The sequence below is a fragment of the Terrapene carolina genome, unplaced genomic scaffold, assembly GCF_002925995.2.
Source record: "Terrapene carolina triunguis isolate 2854851 unplaced genomic scaffold, T_m_triunguis-2.0 Scaffold231, whole genome shotgun sequence".
NCBI classification, from domain to species: Eukaryota; Metazoa; Chordata; order Testudines; family Emydidae; genus Terrapene; species Terrapene triunguis.
In genome coordinates this window covers 3,891,078-3,907,242 of record NW_020664582.1, presented here as the reverse complement: position 1 = coordinate 3,907,242, position 16,165 = coordinate 3,891,078, and the positions used below count along the sequence as shown (strand labels likewise).

Sequence of the window (16,165 nt, the reverse complement as noted above, 5' to 3'; positions counted from 1 at the left end):
TCTGGAGCACATGACTTATGAGGAGAGGCTGAGGGAACTGGGATTGTTTCTTCTCCAGAAGAGAAGAATGAGGGGGGATTTGATAGCAGCCTTCAACTACCTGAAGGGGGGTTCCAAAGAGGATGGAGCTCGGCTGTTCTCAGTGGTGGCAGATGACAGAACAAGGAGCAATGGTCTCAAGTTGCAGTGGGGGAGGTCCAGGTTGGATATTAGGAAACACTATTTCACTAGGAGGGTGGTGAAGCACTGGAATGCGTTACCTAGGGAGGTGGTGGAGTCTCCTTCCTTGGAGGTTTTTAAGGCCCGGCTTGACAAAGCCCTGGCTGGGATGATTTAGTTGGGAATTGGTCCTGCTTTGAGCAGGGGGTTGGACTAGATGACCTCTTGAGGTCCCTTCCAACCCTGATATTCTATGATTCTATGAAATGATGTCTTCAAGTGAATTATCTTGCTTTTGGGGAAAACAAGACCAGATAATTAAAACGGCTGTTTTGAACCTAGAATGCTTACATGTGATAAAGACTTGCAGAGGTTCATGGGTATCTTAACTTTTTTTCCCTAATCCCCCAATTTGCTTTCTGATTTTGGGGGGGAGGGGAATTCATCTGTCAGTGTGCTCCCTCAAAGATAGAAGGGGGGGAGGGGGAAATCTATAAAATCTCCCCTTTAACTTCTGATGCTATTTTCTTCTAAAGGAAGATAGAGAGGAGGAAACTAAACAATAGTGGTCCTATGCCATTCTTCACACTTAAACGATTTCCCCAAATAATAAATATAGGATGGAAATATAAATAGCAGTGCTTTAAGGCAACCTTTACAACGACCTGGTCATTTAGCTGTTTAGTGACCTGACTTGACTAAGCCACTGAAAAATATCACAATAACAGGAAATTTAGGATTAGTTAAAAGCTTTCCTGGCCACATTTCAGCATTCAGAAGCTAGTACTGTACAGAAACACAAACTAAATGCAGTGAGGTAAAACTAAGGTTGGCTTAAGTCTTGAATCCTACTTCTGCTGCAGGTGCTACATTAACTAATTTGCTGTGATACTACCTTTCCTTGATCTCTACAGTGGATCAGTTCTGTTCTATTAGGGATATAGATTCCACTGCTTTCTTACCTTCTAACGTGGCTCTATCTTATCTACTAGTACACCCAAAGAACATGTGATATTTATTGAGTGACTCTTGGCCTGTAAGCCTTCTGTGTTCCTGACTTGCTCAAGGAATCGAACTGTCCCTCTAACTTTGTAGATCAGCTTAGTGTCCTTATTTGCATAGTCTTGCATGAGTTGCTTGTGTTGTGATGAGTTCACCTACTGGCTAATGGCTTGCCTGGTAGGTTTAGGTTAAAACTGCTCCTCCCAACTAGTGAAATAAGGGGTTGTGCAATACAGTGTTGTAGTCTAGTTTGTATCAATAAAATGATCCTGCATCTTGCTTGGATTTAAGCAACAGTATGCCCAGTGGGATCCTTGTGTCCCTCTTTCAGGACAAGAACTCAAGACTCTGCCTCACTAGAGGCTACCCAGTTTGATAATCTTGTGATTCTTTTTAAAATGAAAACCAAAGACTAAGTCTTCTACATCTCATGAAACCTTCTGTGTGAGGATGAGGATACTTGTGATTATTCCTAGACAACTACTCTCTCTGGAGGAAACTTGACTCCAGGAAGCAATGTCTTCAGGGCACTAACCCGTAAACTGCAAATTAACTCAGTGTTCAACCTGGTAGCAGCACAGAGAATAGTAGGGATGGAGAAAAGCTTTATATAATTCAAGATCTAGAATTTACTTGCCAAGCAAAACCCCTCTGTTGCTGTGGATGGAAGTAGCATCTGGCCTGGCAGGTTTTGGCGATAGTCAGACTTGTTTTCCACTTTCTTAGTTCGACTCGAAGAGCTTAAGTCTATGGAGTCTCTATTGATCAAGCAGCATGTATTCTTGCTGAGTATGGAGAAGTCACAGAACAAGAGCAAGAGAACAAAGTAGGTCTTTCCCCACTCATGCCCCTCAAAGTCCAACTATATTAGGTTCTGGCATGATGGAATATAGGCAGTATGCATCTTCTAGTCTGTCACAAGAGGTCTCTACCAGAAGAATATTTGAACTACTGACTTAAGCAGTATGTTAATCTTTAGACTAGAAGAATTAATAATATTAACAGTGGTGCTGCGATGCACTATGACTGGAAAGGGCCAAAGAATGTTTCCTAAGCTATCATGAAACTTAACCAGGTTATACTGTTAACCACGAATAAAAGCCTAACCGTTGTAGCTACTAAGGCTTGCTTTCTGGGGTGGGGGGAGGAAGGATGGCAGGAGCAGAAAATGGGAAGACAAGTCCCTCCTTGAGCAAATTGAAAGATAAAATGGTGACACTAAAGGTCATATGGACTTTCACAGACTAAGTTTGAACTGGGTTAATCTAATATTTTTACTACATGTGGTGTATCTGGATGTATAACAAGATTCCAGTTGTGCAAAGTGCTCCTTATGTTTCACTAGTTTAGACAAACAGGTGCTCTTGCAAGACCACTGCTTTCACCATACTCCTTTAAACCCATAACACCATTCCTAGTAACATTCTGTATGAAATAGGCTAGATAGCCTCTTTCCTTCTGTACCCCAGATCTCAGGATTCCAGAGGAAGAATGGGTCACAAACACTTCATCTGTAGACACTTTGCAGCCTGGCAGTGTAGCTGGATTTTGCCTGCCTTGACCCCAGCTTCACAGATCTAGTGGAAGTTTCAGAAATCTTTCTGTTAAACTTTTTTCTAGAGTGGGGATGGGAGTTCTAGATAAGTGCTGCTCCTAGAAAGATGTGAGGTGGCCATGGAACCTCTTGATAAATCTCAGAACTGCTTGTAACCAGGTAGACCTACTAAGCTCTATTAAGAGTAAATGTGGAGGGAGAGGGGAGGGGAGAATACCACTTCACTTCAGTATGAACCATCTGACCGCTTTTTATAACATGGACATGAAAGATATGTGGTTCTTCTGATTTTATTACCCCCTCCCTCCCAAAAACCCCCCAAACTCTTAACATTGTCCTGTGCAAGAGGAATACTAACACCCACCCTACTCCCCAAGTTAGTATTCCTGTCCCTCCCAGAATAAATCCTATTTTAAAGTCTCTACACACTGTTACTATACAATAGAAGCTTTAATAATAGAGGGATGCCTGAGCAGCAAAGACATCTGATAGATTATTACCAGTTATTTTGCCAGGGCTACTATAGTTCCTACCACTGAAATTGAACTTTGGCTCTTCCTTTCTCCCATGCAGTTAATGAGCAGAATCAAGCTTTTCCCTTATGATCCGAAGTATGATCCACTCTCCATAGGAAGTACCTGATTGTCCTTCTTACTCTAAGCAGCATCAAGATTTTCAGTCACAAGTAGTGAACTTTAAAAACTAGTCTTGATTTCAAAGATCTCTGCTGAGGGGAACCTTGCCTCTTCAGGGGCAGACAGCTATCGTTTTCAGATACTGGGCAAGCGGGTGGAAAAAATGTGAGTATTCTGTAAGCTTTATTGGGTCTTCCTGTCCCCTCCTCTCCACACACAGGCTGTCCTAAAGGGAGAGCTTACAGCTCTTCAATTCTTGACTGAGCAGAAAGCTGATGTGACTAATTCTTCTGCTGTAACTCCACAGAAGTCCTCCTGGTTTACAATGCAACCACAGGTCCCTGCCAAGTCAGTTAGGCTGTCATCCTGATGACTTGCACAGCAGTAGACTGTTTACCAGGGCACCCCATCACTTCTATAATAGTGTCCGACTTGAGCAGTAACCAGAACAATCTGAGCCACCTACTTCCAGAATTCAGATGTTCCAGTGAAACTTTAATGTTGGAAAAGCCTCTGGGGGTGACGGATGAAGGATACTGTCCTAACCCAGTTAACTGATATTATGCAGCAAAGCTCTTGAGAGCAAACATGCTGTGCATGGAGTGGTGGCCAGATACTGTTGTGCATTCCACCCATTACTAGGGAGCAAAGTCTTTTTTTTTTTTTTTTTTTTAATTTGGACTCTCATGTAAGAGGGTGTTGTAATGAGTAGCTCCATTTTGCTATGCGAACGTTTGTCTCAATAAATATTATTCCCATGTCTGCAGACTGGAGTGGGTGGTGAAGGAAATGGTATGGCACAGCTTACGTTGTGTGCCCATGGAGACGCAGTGACTCACTAACGCTATTAAGGAGCCTGGTGTAAACCAAACTTGTGGGTTCCAGGATCCCTCTCCATAAGGTGTCACTCTTGACCAAAGTATCTGAGCCCTGGATGTGCAGTAGCACACAGTTTAGTGGTGTAACTCTGAATATCCTCTGTGAATTGGTGTTGCCATGCCATAATGTGTTGGACTGGCACACTCAAGTTGGTGTGGTATGCATTAATGCTGCATAGAGGATCTTGATTTCCTTGTCTTCCCCCTTGGACGGTATCTAATCTAACTATAGAAGATATTTTTTAGTGAACAGAAAGTAAATGTCAAAACCAAGTATTGTACAGGCCAAGGATATTAACTCTTTTTTTTTTACTTCACCACAGTCAAGGTATGACAGCACTGCAGCACTCTGACCCTAAGCATGTGGTTCTTAACAGACTAGTCATTGTTTTTTGGCAAAAGGCTTTAGGTTTCTTCATGCCTAGAAAAGTTATAAAATGTCTGAAGGATTCTTCTGATACTGACACTATTTCTTAGTTGCAGTGTCCTCCTCTTTAATGCAGTAGTGTCCCTTAGTTGTTGGTTCTAGGTAACCTGGCATGATGGACTCCTGACCTATTTAATATAGGAGCAAACCAACAGCTTGGATGGCAGTTCTGAACCTCATGGCTGCAAAAAATTGTATGCATATCTTAATTACTAAACCACATCACCTTAAGGGCTGTATGTGCCACAGCCCTTAAGAGATAAAATAGGAACCCCTTTTGAAATATGGTATGAATTTAAATATCTAAATTCATCACAGGCTGAATCAGCAGTGGTAACAGCTTTCAGAACGCAGGTAATTTTCAAGCTTTAGAACTTTGGAACAAAGTAAACTAAAACATGACTACTCAAAACCGTGTTCTGACCCTGCTATTGACAATCTGTTTGAAGATCCCAGTGGGATCCTAAAGCTCTAGCATGCAGTTTTGAAAGGGAAATAATAAACTCAGTAAACGTTTAAGTCTTAAAATGCAATAGCACTTGTTCTGCTTATATTTACTGTCAGCACTCTTGGTTGTCTACCTTCATACGCATAAGGCATATGTGTAGAGCATTATAATATGCCTGTTTTGTGACTTAATTGGGAACTATCTGAATTTTATTAGTGAATTCAGTAGTAACTTGTTTAACACCTTACCAGTTGAACAGTGAGCTTGAAAGAGCTCGGGTCTTCCAAGCTCAAGTCTCTTTACAGATAAAAATCTCACGAAACTGAACAGATTACTGATGGTGTACTAGCAGTGGTGTACCTAAATCTAAACATGCATAGGGACTTGCTTAGTGAAGTAAAACCTGATGAAATGATCTGCTGTTGAACTAACTATATTTTGTAGAAACAAAGACTGTGGAAAAGGGTATGAGGAGTCTGAAGTACATTCATGAGTAAGTGGTTTTACAATGCTTTAAAGTTATATTTGCACCAGCATTAGCTTGAACTTACAGTTCAATAATTCAGATATCATGAAGAATCCAGGGATTAAAAGTACTAATCAAATCTGAGTCTGAGAATTCACTCTACCTCGGCAGATAAGCATTATTCCAATCCCTGGGTGGGGGAGTGAGGCATTGGAAGTGACTCCCAGGCAAGCAACTAGCTTAAGGTAAACTCCTCAAGCTGAGGACTAGGTCAGAAATGGTTTCCAGGACAGTGGATCGCGCACATGGTTCCAAAAGGCTATCTTTAACAGGACAGTGTTATTGCCTGGACCAGGTCTCTGCAGCCTGTGGATTGAGCCAGCACAGGGTGGATATGGACAGTATGGCATGTTCCGGGAACACTTTAGTGGCAGCAGGAAACTACTTAAGCATGTGACAGTTAAGAATCTAAAGCTACTCAGAATGAGAACCAGTAGTTCTGTCTTGGGGTGTGCAGGCAGACAAAGAAAGGATGCAGCTGAAGACGCAGATCTTAGTTATATACTACTTGAGATCTGCTATGATGGTAATAGTCACAGCTTGATATGGCAAATACAAGCAGCTAGAAAATCAGACTTCAGTAGTCTGAGCCCTAGTCTTCAACAGTGCTGAATAGGTGGCTGTAGACTGGTATCTCTAGCCCTGGATTTAATCCACTGAACCTGTTAATGAGAGAGATTTCAGAGAACTTAGCTTGTTCAATAATCAAACTACACTTTTATATCTAGTATTAAGCAGAGTAATGGCTCTTTACTGTAATGTAGTGCAGAGTGCTCTGACTTAAGTATTCATGTGCAGTGGCGGGCTGTCTCAGTAGACGTTGAAAAGTTTAAATGCCATACATAGCTGCTGCATTTAGCCATGGGGCTCTTTCTGCTTAGTCACTTGGACACCCCTGCTTTGCTTTTGGTTTTGTATAAAGGTCTCTAGGCCTATATAAAGGCAGTAATGGTGGGTAGGGGAATGCTTGTAGTTTAGTGTGCATTTAATTAACATTTGAACCAGGGTGGATTTGATTTAAATCACTAGTCAGGAAGGTTCTATTTAATAATCATGGATTTCTACATAAAAGTGCATTCTTCTTGGTTGTTATAACCTTAATACATATTCTTCACAACTTGGAGATGTAGGTTTCATTTTTAGAAGGTACACACTATACATTTCTAAAGTTATTTATTTTGAAAACTTTTCAGAGGAGTTTTTTACAGCTATATCAGAAAATGAATGATTGTTTAGTTATTTCATTTACCAAAGGTAGTTGAAGCAGATAGGTCACCTCCCAATGACTTCATAAATATCTCCAATTAACAGGTTAATCATTAATATTTGGAGGCTTTTCTTGCCATGCTGTATTAAGAGGAGAACATCACCAGACAGTTAAATTGTTTTAGTTAACTAAAACAATGTTATGTATTCTGGATTTTTTTCTTCAACAGCAAACATAACTAACAAAACAAGCATATACATTTTTGAATTTAGTTAAACATTCAAGTTTTTTTTTAAATCGGGTTTTGTTTTGTTTTTTACTAAAATAGTTAAATGAAATAGTTAAAAACAACAACAAACTAAATCTACTGTGTCAGCCAGGTCAACATGAGAAACTTAAAATATTGGCTTCTGCAGCTAACTCCATCATCTTCACCTTCATTTTCCTGTTTGTTCATAATCTGGAAAAGAAAAACAAGCTTTCCTGCTTTTTCAGGTCCCAAATGACTTCTCAATTTGGAATGAATTAGTCCAAAGGAAGAAAATAATCTTTCTACATCGGCAGAAGAAGGTACTGCTGTTAAAAATGAGATGATCACTTCAAGAGTCTCTGAATCCAAGTGCTTAAGTGACTTCCACCAGTTCACTGGTGTGACTTTCTTTAAAACATCAGCAAACCTATTTCTTGAATGGTTCTTATTCCCAAACTGGGTCTCTTTTTTACAGCCTACTGCCATTATAGGTTTTCCCTTCTAGTGAGAGAACGGTATGGTAGACTTCAAATCAATGAAGGCTACACTCAGAAAGACCTCAAGACTTCTGGAATATGCTGCTCAAACAGTTCCACTTTTGTTTCTACTGCCTGTCCCTCCCTTCTCACATTTATTTCCAGACTTCTCCTTCTCCAGATCTACTCCACACACAACCATCTTCTATTCATTGAACTCTTTGAAACTTTGCACTGTTGGCGAGAAGTAAGGGATTGACTCTGTGTACACAAATCTGCAGAGGGACAATAGGGTTGAGGTCTGTTATTTCTCACCTCTATATATTTTACTTAAAAACATTTTTGCTGTTAACAAACCTGTTATCTCTGGAGACACAAATCCACAGTTTGAGAACTGCAAAACTAAACATCTCTGGGATCTTCTAGACTGAGCCCTGAGTCCCATTGGGTAAATAGAAAGGCTAACCTAAATCTATACAGAAGCCCCTGGAACCCCATAAGATGGGGTCCCTAATCCATGAACTCTTGGAACTCATTTACAAAACTTTTCTTAAACATTACATGGATATATGGTCTCGTACTTTAGAATTTATAATTCCTATTCCATGATGAAATACATTCTAGCTCAAAGATAGTTTTTAATTAAAACTCTTACCTTTAGATAGGTTTGCTTTCCTCAAAAAGCATGGTTTAAAAAAAAAAAAATGGTATCCACCCTGATTTGAACTATAGCCACAGCCCATGTGCTATTTGTATTAAAGGTGCCTTTCTGGCTGATTCCATAGGTGCAGCACAAACCAAAACCACTTTGTACCATAGAACTGAAGGCTGCGATCCTGACAATACAAGTAAATTGCAACTTGCTTTAGGCACAAAGATCATGGCTATAGTTAAAACACAATTGTGAACTTTAATTTCAAAAACTTAAATACAGAAAACTCTACCCAGAGCAAGAGGCCCAAGGAAGATAAGTGAGGTCCTTAAAACCAATTCTTGGTTGACTCCTGCTGCCTAGTGGTACAGGGAGGTTTCAAGCACTGGAGCCCTCTTCCTTAATTTGTTCATGTCACTACTGAGCCCTGTTTCATGGGAGTTCCCCTAACTCCGATGCATCTGTGCGTGGGAACAGCTTACCCCAGCTGTAAGCAGTAACTGCCTCAGTTGGGAATTGACATACTTATAAAGCACTATAAAACAGGCATGTTGTCTTCATCTGGTGCCTTTAAATGCAGAGTCCTTCAATCAGTAAAGGTTCCAGCCAGTACAAAACACAGCAGCCCATATGCATCGCATTAGAGCTTGCTATGAACACTCTGTGCATGCTCCTCCTCCTTGCGGGTGCTTTGCTCTGTTCAGTGGGGAGTTAATTCAGAGCTGGGTCGAGAGAGATCCTGATATTCAAAGTCCTCCATGGGACTGGCTCTAGCTATCTGGGACAGCCTCATCCTCCATGATGGCTCATGAATGTTGGAGACAACTCTTATAACTGGGTCTAGACTAGACATCGGACTCCTGCAAAGTGAGTGACTAAGGGTGGCAACACTTCCAGAACCAAACACACAATTAAATTTCTCTGACTTAGTTCTCCCTCCGTCTCATCATGCACCCACTCACTGATGCATAAAATCAAGCTATTGCTTCCATAGCCTGTAGGACCAAAGTTAATGCCTGAAGAAAAGGCCAGAACAAGGATGTCTCTACTGCAGAGTTAGCTCAGGCTAGTTTAACTAAAGAGTGTGATCACAGTGCAGAATAACACTTGATCAGCACAGTAGCTGGATTAGCAGAAAAGAATAGGTGTATCCCCACTTCATTACTAGCTTAAGCAACAGCAGTACTCAAGGCTCACCTGAAAGGCAAGGAGTCTGAATCTGATGCTTAAAGAGCCAGTGAAGACACTCGGGGGAGGGGGGGGGGGGAAATGTGGTGGTAGTGGTGTCAGGATAGATTGATAGAGGCTTGATAGGAGTCCAGCAGGTCATGTGAAGCATCTCATCAATGAGGATGTAGAGATACAAGAGCTTGGTTGTGAAGGATTGAATAACTTAAGCTTGTAAATTTAAGGGTCTGATAGTTCAGAAATGTTGAGCCCTTGTAGCTCCTTTAAACAGTTCAGGGGGGCATTAATTTAAATCTCCAATTTGAATAATTCAAATAAGTTAGTAGGAAACCTTGATTTAAATCATCAATTTTAATTTTTGTTGGTACTTGGTCTTGAGGGAGGGGGTGAGAGGTTGATTCTCATTGGCTTTTAACTATTAAGACGCCTTGATTTGCAACTAAACATAGCCTTTACACTAATGTTGTATTTTTGTTTTGCTAATCAGGAGGATATAATAGATCTATACACACTTAAGCAATTCTATAGCTTAACTTGCATTTATTCAGATTCTTTATTTTACCCTTTTTTGTCAAGGGGAGGATAAGTGAATGATCCATTATTTATTAGATTTAACTAATTGTATTCAGCACTACTTGTATAGAGATCCAAATTCAATTAAATACACAAACACTTATATTTATTAAATCTAATGTGAATGTGCTGGATACTTGAGTCTACTAAAACCATTTTGTATTTGAAACTAACAGTTGTATTATCTATAGTGAATTGTACTTTCTCGTCACAAAGTTCAGTATTTTTGAACTAGTTATCTCAGTCTCATCTCTCTTTTTTTTTTTTTTTTTTTTTTCCCTCCAACTCCCACTTGTTTTCTTAACTTTAACTAGTCATTGACCCAAACTAGTGGAATAGACTAAAATGAAGAAAATATTCTCTCTGCACCTTCAGAAGAGCCTACTGTTATCAAAAGCATTTCAGCACACTCTGGTTCCAGGTGCCTAGCCAGTGACTTCCACTAGTTTAAAACTTCAGCAGGAAACGTGCTGCCTTGTGGCTTTTATATTGAGTTTAAATGATTTTTAATTATGGTAAGTTTAGACCTTATCATTGGCTATTTTCCATTTTAATTTAAATAGGTTTATTTTCTAAATATCTGTTTACATTAAAATCCATTTTGTCTAAAACTTTTTTTAAAAATCCACCCTGCCTAGACTTCAGCTAGTTGTCCTCAGTACCTCCTAAAAATCAATCTGAGGACTTATTTAAAATCCTGCTTGCGTGTTTTTTTTTTTTTTACATTGAACTTGATTTTCTTCTACTTTAGAAAATACTATGTAAGCCTTGCATCAAATATCTAGGAAGCAACTCCTGGTTAGTGAAAACTTGTATTTAAATTTGATAGCCTAACCTCTTTCTTCTGAGGAAAGATTAAGGCCTTGTTCATGTAACACAAAACAAAGGACACAAATCCAACTTCGTGTCTGTTATTTTTGAAGATGTAGGCATTTCAGCTCATGTGGTGAGCTTTAAGGAACTGCCTTTTCAAGTATCCACATAGATTCCCACCCTGGTGCATGCGCACATGATCTGCATGAGTTCAGAATATAACCAGCAGCATCTGTGAAGACAGTAGCTGTACCTTACACACCCTCATGCCTCTCAAGGGCATAAAGGGTGGAGCAATCCAGATGCCACTCAGTTTCTTACCACCCATGACAATGAGATGGAACAGCCTCAGTGTTCTCCTTCCAAGTGCACTCAGTTTGGGGTGCATTTAAAAAAAGCTTATGAAGGGACCATCTGACTCTGAAACTGTTCCAGCAAAAGTCTGTTGTGCACTCCTCAAACAGTCAGCAAATGCTCCAGATGTTAGAGAGGTAACCCCAGGCTCTGGGGATTAAAGACTTTTTACACCTCAAAAGAGCTATGCATCAGTGGGTTTTGTTCAGTTACCTTCTTCGTGTTCTGATTCTCTGCATGAGCAACTTTAGGTTGAGGTAGCTGAATTGTTTTGAGGGTCTATTGACATAAGGGATTGAGGTGTAGGAGCAAGATGTCCCACACTATATGGAGCCATGAAGTGAGAATGAGGTGGCCAGGATTGCATCCTATGTTGAGGCACGTGGGGTTGAGGAGGGGGCATCCACAGGGGTTGAGCTCTGTCCACCTCATGCTTATGATTAGATAGAATGGGATGTCACTTCCTTAGCTCTCCTCTCTGTGTCTCAGGTGACAAAGTAGCAGCTCCCAGAGAAGGGCTTCTAGAAGATGCAGGTTAAGCTGAACAGTGAAACTTACCTATGGATGATGCTATGCTCTATGGAGTAGTAGAACTTGATGAGGAGAAGTCGGTTCCAAGAAAGTGGTGTAATGATGTTTCCATGGCCAGTAACCAAAGTCTGATACTGTACTGGATTTAGAGCATACAGATAGGAGTGAAACCTCCAGTAAAGGAGACAGGGTTCAAAAGAGATCCTCAAATCCCTAGATGTTGTAAAGGAGGATGGAAAAGAGAGGTGGTATGCCAGGATAGAGTGATGCTGTGAGTCTGCAGCAATGTCAAAAGTAGCAGAGAGGAAATTCTTCAGTACCAAGCCAGATGCAATAGAGGGTACTAGGATTGATGGTACCAAAGGTTGTCAACTGTCAGCAAATGACAGTGCAGAGTTGGTACCAAAGCAGAAGTGATGCCTGCTTAGACATAAATTCCCACCCAGTCAGTGGTGCTCAGAGGAGCAATCGCCTACTCAACAGGTGGCAAAAGCTTTTCTACCTTAAGACGTGTTTCCTTTTTTTTTTTTTTTTGAATAAAAGGAGAAGAAAAAAAAAAACTAACGAGGTGGTGCAGTGTTAGACCTGGTTTTAGTAAGTATTGAGAACATCTTAGAGCTGGCTGTCAGAAATAACCTTGGATCAAGAGTCAATTCAGTTGGAATTAAATAGAAGGATAATCAACCGTTGTCAATTATGATCTTTTTTTTATTTCAAAAGAGCAGACTTGGGGAAATCAAGGGAATTAATTAAAGAAGTCAACTGAGCTGAAAAGCTCAGTGACTTAAATGTGAAGGAGGTTTAGTTTTTGTATAGCTGATTGGAAGAAACTCCATCTGAAATTGTCATTCTAAGCAACGGGGAAAAAAATTGTAGGGAAAGGCTCCTGACCCCACTGGATGAATGACCACCTCAGAAAATTAGGAGTAAGCAGAGAGCCTATAAAGAATGGAGAAGGGTTGATCCGCAAAGAAAACTACTTTGCGGAAGCTAGAAAATGTGGGCATAAAGTGAGATTTGCAAAGTCAAGCAGGATTAGTGCTTATCGAGGAAACTAAAATAGTGGGTTTTTAGTTTTATGAATAAAGATGGATTAGGTTGGGCCGCTATGCTTTGTGGATGAGAAGGAGATTAAAGATAAACTAGGTGTGGTCCAAAACCTAAATGAATACTCTGCGCCTATTTTCAATAATAGGGAGCATGAAGGCAGTGCAGCTGTTGGAAATAAATGTCTAGAAATGGAAACCAAGCTCCAAGTTTTTCTTCTACCTTCCAGAATACTGAAATCTGGCATGTTAGACTGATAGTCAGTAGTAGTGGAGTTCCTCAAGGATGGATCTTTAGTGAAAATACTTATGACCGTGGCACAAAAAGTAGGTGTGCTAATGAAACTTGCTGATACAAAGTTGGGAGACGTTGTCAATACAGAGGAGGATGGGAATATTCTATAGGAAGATCTCGATGACATCAAAACTTCATCCCATTTCTCACTCTAGTCCACAATACTACACAGTGCAAGATCATGTACTTAGGCTCTAATTTCTGCTACAAGCGTGGGACTCATCAGTTGGAAGCAACAGAGGAGGAGACACACCTGAGTATGTAGGTCAATCCTAGAATAACCATGAGCAACCAGTGTGATGTGGCTGTGAAAAGGCAAGTGCAATCTTAGGATGGCATTTCCAGTAGAGAGAAAAGTGTGAATGCCATTGTACAAGACACTGGGAAGACCTCATCTGGAATACTGTGTAAAATTCTGGTCATCCATATTTTAAAAAAACAAACAAACAAAAAACAGGTACAGAAAGCTAGTAGGTCCTCCATTAACCTAATCATCTTATCTTATGAGAGGAAGATTAGAAGAGCTTGGCTTGTTTAGGCTAACAAAGAATGCTGAGAGGGGAATATGATTGCTCTTTATAAATTATATTAAGAGGGGTAAGTACCAGGGAGGGTGAAGAGCTATTTAAGCTAAAGGACAGTATGACCACAAGAACAAATGGGTATAAACTGCCCATGAATATATTAAGATTGAAATTTAGCAGATGGTTTCTAACCATCAGAAGGGTGAGGTTCTGGAACAGACTCCCAAATAAGTTGTGGAGGCAGACAACTTGCTTAGCTTTTTAAGGCAGCTGGAGAAATAGGATGCAATTGAATTACAGGGTTGCTTGTGATGGTAGGGGGCAGGACTCAACAGCCTTGGGGCTCACTTCTAGTTTCTTACATTCCTAAAGCTCATGTTTTTGGGGGCTTCAATCAGGCACTTGTGAGGAACAGGAAGGGATTCTTCCTCTTCTCTCCCCTCCCCCCCCCATTCTGGGAAGTTTTATCTCCTTGCCCTGAAGCATCAGGAATGGCCATGGCTGGAAATGGGACACTAGATGGGGTGGGCCAGAGCTCTCAGGTGGCACTGAGCATTATCTCTTATACACTTTGGTTGGTTGGTTTGTGCTCTCATGCTCAGGGTCAAATTTATCACAATGTGGCGTTGGGAAGGGATTTTCCCCCTAGGTCAGATTGGCAGTGACCTTGTGAAGTTTTCACCTTCTCTGCAGCATGTGGGTACAGGTCACTTGCCAGGGTTATCTGCATTTACTTCACTTAATCATTTCTCTGGAAACAAGGTGGCTTCGAGCACCCTCCTGCACCCCAACCCCCTTCTGACAACACAAATTACTAGACGACCCCAGGAGGGGGAACCGAATCCTGAGTTTGCCTGATTCCCGCTGCCCCAGGTGGGGGAACCAAAGCCTGAGCCCTACTGCCCTGGACAGGGAAGGGGTCAAAGCCGAAGCCCAAGGGCTTCAGCCCCAGCCTGTAACCTGAGGGCTGAATCCCTGGGTGGTGAGGCTCAGGATTCAGCCCTGAGCCCCAGCAAGTCTAAGCCAGACCTGACTACCCCACTAAATTGGGGTCGTGACCCACTTTGGGGTTCTGACCCACCGTTTGAGAACTGCTGCCATAATGTATATGGCCAGCCTGGAAGCACGACAAGCAAGATACAAATAGCCTCCCAGTGAATGAGGGGGACAAAATAGAACCCCTGGCACTAGCCTCTTCCAGTCTTTCTCCCAACCCTAATCCGCTAAACTACCTGTGGTCCTTGCGAACCATTACTTACTAAGTTGTAGGGACACTTAACTGGTTCTCCTACTCTTCTGGATCCTGAGAGACTTTTCAGTTCCTTCAAAAGAAAAAAAACATTGATTAAAAATACTAACTTTTCAAATACAGCAAGAATAATCTCCCCAATCTTGCTCTTTGCTGTGGCTCATAAGGCTAAAATGTACCCTCCAACACTAGGAATACCACACCACATAGTAAGTACCATTGCTATTGGGTCTGCAAGACTGACTACTGAATTAAAAGTCCTCTAGCGTTGCCTGTTGAGCCTCAAACTTGTTCTGGCACTTACCTTCTCAGGATTTCCCTCCTAGATCTTTGACTTTTTTTCTTCTGGAGCAGGCAGATCAGGGATCATGATAGTAACGTCACTAGATACAGGACTGAGTCTAAGGACCTACTACATGTAAAAAATATTTGCAGATGATGATGCGTTAAGGGACACCAGACCCCGACCAGTGATCTAAAAGTGACTCTTTTTTTAACCAGTCCTCTTCCCAACATCTGTAATACAATCTGCATACTTAACTAGTATAAAGTGCACAAAGGCTCACAAGTTTGTTTTCTTTTCTTTTTCTTTTCTTTTTTTTTAAAACAGAGCTCAACAAAAATCCAGTGGAAGGTTTTTCAGCAGGTTTAATAGACGACAATGATCTTTACAGATGGGAAGTCCTCATTATTGGTCCTCCAGATACATTGTAGTAAGTACTAGCAATCTTAGTAAAACAGTGTGTACCCTAGCTTGTTAAAACTTCTTGCTGAGATTCTAACCACAATGTGTAATGTTCACGTTAACCCTAGTTTAAGAGTAAGGTTTTAATAGCTTGGTGCTCTTTTTACAGCAGACATTGTAGTTGTTGGATTACGGGACGTGTGCTGAGTCTTACATTGCAAATACCCCTAATAGCAAAACTATTTGCAAGTTCTGTGGAACATGGAAAATGATCCTTCATTGTGCATTTATTTGACTTCTCTTTGGGGAGGGGAGGGAATAGAGGAGCTGCTGGGATCCTCTAGTTGCTCATAAGAACGGCCCTACTGGGTCAGACCAAGGGTCCATCTAGCCCAGTATCCTGTCTTCCAACAGTGGCCAATGCCAGGTGCCCCAGAGGTAATGAACAGAACAGGGAATCAAGTGATCCATCCCCTATCACCCATTCCCAACTTCTAGCAAAGAGAGGGTAGGGACACCATCCATGCCCAACCTGGCTAATAGCCATTGATGGACCTATCCTCCATGAATATACCTAGTTCTTTTTTGAACCCCTGTTATAGTCTTGGCCTTCACAACATCCTCTGGCAAAGAGTTCCACAGGTTGACACTGCATTGTATGAAGAAATACTTCCTTTTTTTTTTTTTTTTTT

General features: G+C 41.0%; 1 protein-coding gene across 3 annotated transcripts in view; it reads left to right on the top strand.

The window, feature by feature from the left end:
* The window catches only part of UBE2G1 (ubiquitin conjugating enzyme E2 G1), a 46,655-nt gene that overhangs the window by 13,730 nt on the left and 16,760 nt on the right, over window positions 1–16,165 (top strand). For 2 of the 3 annotated variants that reach the window (XM_026656522.1, XM_026656521.1), the window contains exon 2: window positions 15,399–15,501. In XM_026656522.1, the coding sequence (XP_026512307.1) occupies window positions 15,450–15,501 (52 nt within the window). In that variant the 5' untranslated portion in view covers window positions 15,399–15,449. Of the gene's footprint in view, window positions 1–10,440; window positions 10,492–15,398; window positions 15,502–16,165 lie in introns of those variants that run through there. The other variant, XM_024207676.2, reaches the window with a different exon arrangement.